Below are 8,502 nucleotides of genomic sequence, written 5' to 3' on the forward strand. Positions count from 1 at the left end.
CAAAGCTCTTCAATTAAGTAGCCTAAAGACTACCAACATGATCATTCCCATCACAAAGCTCTTCACGGAAATAGATCAAAGACTACTTGATCATTCCCATCACAAAGCAAATAAAACTGGCACAACCACCAGCCATCCCAAAAAAAACAGCCACATCTACAATCACAGAAAGCCCACGATCTAGAACCCCATATGGAAAGCCCTTTTAACACTCTTTGAACCCCTTTAAGACTAAATTTGAAGCCATCACGAGGTACTGCTTGGAAAGCCCTTTTAACACTCTTTGAACCCCAAGACTAAATTTGAAGCCATCACGAGGTACTGCTATCAGCGTTACTACGCTAAATACATTTCCATGTGGCTACTCCCATGAAATGTTTTGGGTTCCGCACACCACCTTGTCATCTCCGGTGTTATCTCCCTATCTCTTCCTTCATCCACAGATAATGGGGTAGAGCACTTGCATCCAGCACTCACCGTATGTTCTGTAAAAATATTTGGCAATACGCTCGGCCAGCTTCAATTTGCCTGTTCTTCAAGAAGATATAATGATCTTTCATCTATTCGTATGATCAAACTGGAACACAATGAAAGAGTTCAGGATGTTATGCTATACATGTGTTCCAATAGAAGAACAGGTAGCAGAGGTCAATTCATGCAGGAACCCCATTCAGGTGTCCTGCACATCAGGATAGAATCCCATTCGCTTTAAGGGTGCCCTGCATATCAGGGTAGAATCTGTTACACCGTAGAGCTGCCTTTTACTATTAGGTTATACCCCGTAACCTCCACTTAGCTGGGAGAAAGTAGCCCAATGCCAGAGCCATACGAAGAGCACAAGCCAGTGAGCAATTATAAATTGTAAGGCAGGTGGGTTGAAACCCCTGCACGCTCTTGATACCAGCCAGGACACGCCTGGCAAGATTCAGCTAAGATAAGCCTCCAGCGAAGGTTTCTCATGCTAAAGAAGATCATTGGCACCTTCATTAAGATGTAAGTGTTCAGAACCACAAAAAATACTTTAAAGTTAACATTTCATATTTTTCCCCTCTGAATGGAAGGGGAGCAATTCCATCATACAAGCATGGTGGGCAAATGAAAGGACTAAACAACTTCACTGGTTTGAACCCGAGAAGATTGAAGCCACCCACCATCATCAATGGCTTTGAATATGCAAAGAGAACCAATTTATGGGCGGGAAATTCCACCCAGAACAGCAGGAGGTGCTTTCTTTATACCACCACCAATCCCCATAGTTTCTGTCTTTGACTGTAAAGAAGCCAAGTCATTGGATACTTCAACGTCCCCATCACCTTTCACATGAGGGCTTCTCTTTGAGTAGGAGTAAACAGATGAAGAATAGTATGCCTTCCCACTTGCACTACAGCTTTTTACTAGCTTTTTGGGATCAGAGGCATCATTGCCACTGCCATTCCCTACAGACATACCAGGCCCAACAACCTTACCTGGTTTTGCAAATTCACCTGCAATATGAATAACACGTGCATAAGCCGTGGCTAGAATGGTGTGGTACTGAAAACTTGAGAACCGTAAAAGAGACGAGCATACACATCTCATAGCCAATTCCTCTTAGCGCTTGCTTACATGCAACCCCCACACAACCCCAATTTCAGTCTTGGTCTCACACTGCACGCAGCTCCAGAAATAGCATTACAGAACAATTACTCACCTTGAAGAGATTTCTGTGGTACAGTTGGAGCTTTTGGAACAGGAGCTGCACATTTGTCTGAGAGAGGTGATGGCGTGTCCGTCTCCTTGGCCTGTTTGGTGGCATCTTCTCGAAACTCAACAACTCGTTCTCTGCAAAGTCACAAGCAGGTTATCTGCAGTGAAAATAAGAAAAACATAATCACGAAATATTACTTTCGTGATTAGGTTGCGTGCCTCACAATACTGACAGCAAGGTTCTACCTACCCCAAAAACAGCCCCAAGCAACCCTTGCCTGGCACCCAAGGCCAAGTCAGAGGCTGGTTTGAGCATTGTTTCAGGCAGATTTTACATGTTGCCTGTAAGCTTCCTTTAAGGGATACCTTGAAACATCCATTCTCTGCATATCAGTTGTCACGTGCACGCTCTCTTGAGTGTGACGTGGACATACTTCTACCTATTGGCCAACTCAAAGGTCGAGTACGTGGCCGGTTTTATGTGTTTATAAGGGCTCTTGTGCCATATCTTTGTAATATTGTCCAAATACCCAATCAGCAGCCCAGTGTGGACAGTTATTGGGTTATCGTGTGAACACACTTAGTTGGACATTATTATTAGGGTTGGTAGAGTTGGTAGCTAATTCACCAACATTAAATACTATAAATAGAAGTCTAGGCCTTAGCCATATTCATCCACTGATCATCACATTGAGTCATTGAGAGCTCACAAGCAATGCTGCCAATGAGCATCTACTTGAGCATTGTACATAATTCATGTTAGTAACACATGGTAGATTAGGTCATCTCTCTCTATCGTGTATTGAACATGAAGAAGAAGCAGTTTGTGCGTGGGTTTAAGTCTCTAATTCGGCACTAATCGCAATCAATCAATCGTAAACACACTTCTGCAAGCACCCATGTTACATCAGTTCATATTGATGTGTTCATGCAGACTTTACAGACTGTCTGTGAGTCATTTTTTAGGGCTATGTTGAATCACATTGTCTGCTTATCAGTTCATATTGATAAATTCATAGATTGTATCACACAATGTCAGCAACGGACGCTCTGTACTGAGCTTCCCGGCCGTACGGCAAATGACGCAATACAAATTTGCCATGTTGGCCGCAGGCTTGTCCAGGCAGACAGCAGAGTACTTGTCCCTAAAGGAAAAAAACAGGCCAAAACTTCTAGCTCTTAGAATGCAATTAGAAGATCCGATATGCCAGGCGTTTCTAAAATGCCTTGTACGAAACGGATTTCAGAAATGTTTCATGCGCTTCATGTCTTTCTGAAACCTTTCTAAAACATTTCATACAATAGAAATGTATAGTTTAGCTTGATGCATGCAAAAAAAATGCAATTTTTGCCACTGGATGTGTAGACCAGCAGTGCGGGTTTGTGACCAGGAAGGCGGAGGTCCCATGTTCAAATCCCCACAGGCTTCCCAGCAGCATCCAGGCCGCTTGCCACCATAATTGTACCGCCTTTGAATGGGAGACCAAGCTTCCTTTGGGTGGCAAGTTGCTACTACTGAAGGATCTACCCAAGGAAGGATACATATACAAAGGTGCTTCAAATACACAATATTTGAGTTAACAGACCATAAAAACATCTTGATATTTAACCAAAAAGTTCATAGTTCTTGAATCATGACCCCTGAGAGCTGAAACAATACAGGGAGAAAAACACATCAAATGTGAAAATGTCAAATGAATACACAGATGGACCCTTATATTTTCCTTCAGCAAAAGGGTTCCAAATGTTAGAAACGCTTGAAAAACATTTCTTTCTTTCTTTTTTCCGGGAAAAAGATCCTTCTATTAGTGAAAAACATTTCTTATGATCCATATTGTATGAAACGAATTTCTATGCAACTAAGCCACCCAACAAGCAGGATGATACCTGGGTAAGGAAGCATGCTGTCTTTCTAGAGGCGTGCTACTTCCCTTGCCATAATGTTCCTCCAAATGAGCAAATTGCCTTTTGAATTGATCAACGGCACTGGAAGCAGTGAACACAAAAATGCACATTAGCCAGTACTCCGAGGAGGGGTTTTTTTTTTTGGGGGGGGGGGGGGGGGGGGGGCTGTCAATGCAAAGTTCAGGAGTCCCAACCTTGGATACATGAAATTAGTATGGTCAGCACCATTGAGGTATTCCTTCAGCATAAGTGGATGGTATTCAAGTATCTATTCCCAAAAAGCACCCAAACAATTGATAGATTTAGCATAAACACTAACAAATTCTAGTATCTACCCAGGACTCCTTGAGAAATGAAGAGAAACAAAATTTCTAGTTGACCCGATATCTACCAAAGAAACAAAACTTGTAGTCAACCTGATATCTACCAATGTACCTCTCTGTAGATGAGCTCTCGCACATCATCCTTCGTTAGCCGGCGTCTTTCAAATTCAAATTCCAATTTAGAGATGGGTTGTGAGGAAGGCTCTCTCTCCACCTTTGCGAGACCCTTGAAGTAAGGATCTGCCAAAGCCTAAGGCACACATCCAAGTTAGTGCATCCTTTACAAGCACAAAGGCCTCCACTTAGAGAACAAGATCAAGCTAGAATGCATGCCTGTTCTGCAGTAGGTCGTTCCTTGGGGTCAAAGGCAAGTAGTTTTTCTAACAGGCTCGTCGCCAAAGGATCTGCATTTGGAAACTTAAGGGAAAACGGTACAGGTAGTTTCTTGCGCATGCTGCTCAGGTACCTTCTAGCCTTCTCATTCCGAACCTGGCCAAGAGAAGGTAAGAATCAGAAGGGCATAGTTTCCATGTCAAACATAACAAGCCAAACATGTCATCAGCAGAAAGAATGTAGTTCACCACTGTAACTCAGCTATACACAAGTAGCACGGCTAGAGAGAAACTTCCCAAAGCCCAACACCAAGAAAAGGAGGATCCAAACTATGTCAACCATAGCACAATAGCACAAAGAGAGTAAGTAGAGATAATTTGTCCATTTAGAGCAATGGGAGTTTTGCAGCAGATCAATCCAACGAGCCCAACCTCCATGGAAGAATGCCTGAAAGGCCCCCTTAGATAAATCCACACATATCCTTCCTGGCTGCAAAGGCGAGGAGCAAGAAGAAGGGGCCAACCCTGGCAATCGCTTCCGAAGAGGGAGTTCCCAGCATATCTGTAATAAGATCCAACTGCTGCACAACGTTCTTCCCAGGAAAGAGGGGCTTTCCAGTCAAAACTTCAGCAAAGATGCAGCCAATGCTCCAGATGTCAATCGCAGGTGTGTACTGCAACAAATGATGAGGCTTAGACAAGGGTGCATAGACATATATTAAGGGACTTTACAGACAAAACCCACACACCAAAAAGCTATCAGAGATGTGACGATGGCCAGGAACTTCTTTGGGCTTGGACAAGCAATGTTGCCCATCCAACCATAAGTTATGTTGCCCATGCGCCCCATATCTGTAAGGCCACTAAGAGATTCATAAATAAGCACAAACCTTGGAAAAAAAGGAACCGCATAGTTCCGGTGCACGGTACCATCTTGTAGCAACATAATCCTGTCACAAAAAGAGCAGGCATAAACACTACCTTGACGAGAACATTCAAATGTACTCTGAGTGGCTCAAACTCAAAGATGTGCATGGAAGAAAGAAACATCCTTTTTTAAAAATACTCCGCAAGATATGAAGCCTTTCGATTTGCATGATACATACAGTCCAAAATATTGCTGACGGAGCATCATTGAAGGCAACACGAGCCAGGCCGAAGTCACAAATCTTCAGCTTGCAGTCGGCATTTGCCAATACATTCTTCGGCTTCAAGTCCCGATGGAATACATTAGCTGTCACATTGAGATAAAGCACATAAAAGAAGTGTTATATCAAACCAAGTTGATCCACAATAAGTGAAGGATAAAAAGAACCACAATAAGAACTAACCCTATACAAGCCCTATAGTAGCTAGCTTGCAAGAATGACGGGCAAATACCCTAGCATGTGTGCGACCTCAACATACAAAACATCACAAGAAAAGTTCACTCTACCCTAAAGATAAATAAGTTGTTCCTTGTCTGTGTTCTACTTTCTCATGCATCTCTTGACCTTGAACACTGTAATCTCTTTCCTCCTTGTCAAATAGAGCCACAGTATTGGACTAGAGTATTCTCACGTGCTAGCCCCTTGGAGCATGTCATAGAGCATCTCAAGCAAGTGTATGGGTCCACACGACACAGAGAATCACGTATATATACTAGGGAGAGGTGTATCTAGGAGCAAGGGCATCCTTTTTACTAACTGAGCTTAAATGGAAGACTTTTGAGTGTCGTAGCTTTGATACTTGCCAAATAGGCTTGCTTGGTGGTAATGACTCCACTGATAGAACCTGAAGCTACCTGACCTGGATGGTAGAAATCAATGCTCCCACCTCAGGTTGGACCAGGCATCTACTAGCTCTGTTTGTGATCGCAAGACGAAAAGAATAATCTGGCACCATTATGCCGGGATAGCAAAATCTGGCAACTTTCAGCTGGGCAGCACTGAACCTACAGAGGTCTCCATGCTGCATCGGCATCCTGTATGCACCTTCAGAAATCCGAAACTCAGGACCCTCATAGTCCATCCCCCTGCCAATTTCAGAGTGCACTAAATGAGTCATGCCTTCAAAACCACGACCTTGTAATTCCAGCCATTTTTGGGAAAGGCAAACACTCCATTTTTAATAGACTCCATAAGGCCACCTGCATTTGAGCATTGCACTTAAAGGAGGTTTGCTCACTAAGCATTAGGACTTTTTACACAGCATTCCCAAACAGGCTATGGTCAGGAAGTTGGAAAGAGACGATTGACTGCCCATCCTAACAAACCAACTGGGTGGGCCCCCCAGTAGAGCAAGAGTGAAGCCTAAGACTTGTCACTATGTCTACAGTTCCACGTCTACCGTACCTGATACCATTTGAGCATTGCACTTAAAGGTGGTTTGCTCACTAAGCATTAGGACACAGCATTCCTCACCCAGGATATGGGCAGGAAGTTGGAAAGAGATAACTGACCGCCCATCCATAACCAACCAACTGGGCGGGGGCCGGGGCCTCCAGTAGAGCAAGAGTGAAGCCTAAGACTCACTATGTCTACAGTTCCACGTCTCCGGTACCTGATACCATATGAGCTCCAAAACCAACGTTAACAAAAGACATTTTTCTCAGCAAATCCTGAAGAAGCCATACGCCATGCAGAGTTTGCACCTGTGTGAATGTACTTCAAAGCTCGGAGGAGCTGATACAAAAAGAACTGATAATGCTCTGGGGTGAGGTCGTCATTGGCTTTGATAACTTGGTGCAGATCAGACTCCATGAGCTCAAAGACCACATAGATGTCCTTGAACTCGCGTGGTGAAGGGGGGAGCATGATGTGCTTGATCTCGACAATGTCTGGGTGCCTCAGAAGTCTAAGGAGCTTGATCTCCCGTAGGATCCGTGTTGCATCAGAGACATGCTCAAAGATGTCGTTGATCTTCTTGATAGCAACCTTCTCGCCGCTGTGTGTATCAATGGCCGAGCACACTACACCATAGCTGCCCTTGCCGATCACTTCCTGGATTTGGTAGCGGTTGCCTTCTCCATATTCAGTGAAGAACTCGGTGTTCACCAGGCTCTGGTGCCAAAAAGGCAAAAATTAGGGCCACATACCAAGAAGTGGAAGAATTTAAGAGTAGGATTAAAGCTAAGAGCAGGAGAGCTATACAAAAGCAACATACACAGCAAGCAATAATAACTTAAGGCTAGGATTAGGGTATGTGCCGGAAAATTGCATAAATGCAAGGTCTAGGATGAGTAGATGGACACCAAATTAGTCTACTACGCACAGGAAGAATGCACAAATGCAGCACCAAATGGGTTCCTCCACAGAGAGATAAAAATTTAGGCTTCGGGTTAGGGCTTCACTAAGTACAGAAAAACTGCAAAATTGCATAAAAACGTGCGTGGAGAGCAAGTGCCTGACTTTATCGTTTGGATCAGCGCCGGCTTGCATCTTGCCTAGGCCAATCCGGGCTGCTGCAAGCGGATGATGTTGAGGGAGAGGTCGAACTGCTGCGCACGCAAGGAGGCCGCCTGCATGAAGCAGGGATCCGTGTGGCTCTCTCTTCGTTTGTCTCTGCAACTGCTGCTGCTGTTGTCTAGGGTTTCCCAGCTGAGGCAGGAGAAGCAATAGAGGCGCTGGTACCACCGGGGTAGATCTTCGAGAAGCGATGTGCCCATGTGCTGGGACAAAATGGCGATAGGAGGGGGGAAAGCTCTGCAGGGTCTACTGACTTTTACTGTTTCGTTGGGAAGCTCACCAGGACCGAGCGTGGCTATAGCGATGGGGGGCCTTTGCAGGGCCTAGGGTTTCGTTGGGAAGCTCAAGGGAGGGGCCATTGGCTATGGCGATGATGAGAAAAAGGGGCGGAGTTGGTAGTGGGTGGGAAGGCGAAAATAAAAACTCGAAATCTCGGGCTGTGGAGAATAAAAGGGGGTTCTTGCTCCATTCCAAGAACTACCTTTGTCATAGGTAGCTTGGTGGGGCTAATATAATGTATTTTGTTGCTAAATCTGCTTTGTAAACAAATGTTTTTACAAATATTTTTTTTAGAATAATATTGTTTTTGTTGTACAATTAGGACATGCAAAGTGTAAAGGAGATTTTCACAAACTACTCTCACTTTGCAACCTTTTGGAAACTTTATTTTAATAATGTTTTTATACCTTGAAGGTACAAAAATAGGAGTATTAATCTTTGTGTTACCTTAAAGAGTAGAAGAAAGAAAGCATAAGATTAAGATGAGTTAAACATAGTGAATAAAGCATTAATGCTTAGAAAAGCATAAGA

The 8,502-nt window shown here is 43.9% G+C and overlaps 1 protein-coding gene across 2 annotated transcripts; it reads right to left on the reverse strand.

The window, feature by feature from the left end:
* Positions 1–1,020: 1,020 nt before the first annotated feature.
* On the reverse strand, positions 1,021–8,174 carry LOC147606736 (mitogen-activated protein kinase 9-like). 2 transcript variants are annotated; one of them, XM_086792286.1, is made up of 11 exons: positions 7,636–8,174; positions 6,879–7,287; positions 5,353–5,480; positions 5,137–5,196; positions 4,771–4,920; positions 4,248–4,403; positions 4,027–4,164; positions 3,786–3,859; positions 3,574–3,672; positions 1,691–1,821; positions 1,021–1,484 (listed from the first exon to the last, which is right to left on the reverse strand). In XM_086792286.1, exons 1-11 carry the CDS (start codon positions 7,663–7,665, stop codon positions 1,189–1,191), a joined length of 1,671 nt encoding a protein of 556 aa, XP_086648412.1. In that variant the 5' UTR covers positions 7,666–8,174; the 3' UTR covers positions 1,021–1,188. The 2 variants fall into 2 exon arrangements, with proteins under 2 accessions (XP_086648412.1, XP_086648413.1); XM_086792287.1 differs by lacking the exons at positions 1,021–1,484; positions 1,691–1,821 and adding an exon at positions 3,175–3,334.
* Between the last annotated feature and the right edge of the window lie 328 nt (positions 8,175–8,502).

Source organism: Cibotium barometz, chromosome 57 (assembly GCF_041138505.1).
Source record: "Cibotium barometz isolate CiBa-2024 chromosome 57, ASM4113850v1, whole genome shotgun sequence".
Taxonomy (NCBI): Eukaryota; Viridiplantae; Streptophyta; class Polypodiopsida; order Cyatheales; family Cibotiaceae; genus Cibotium; species Cibotium barometz.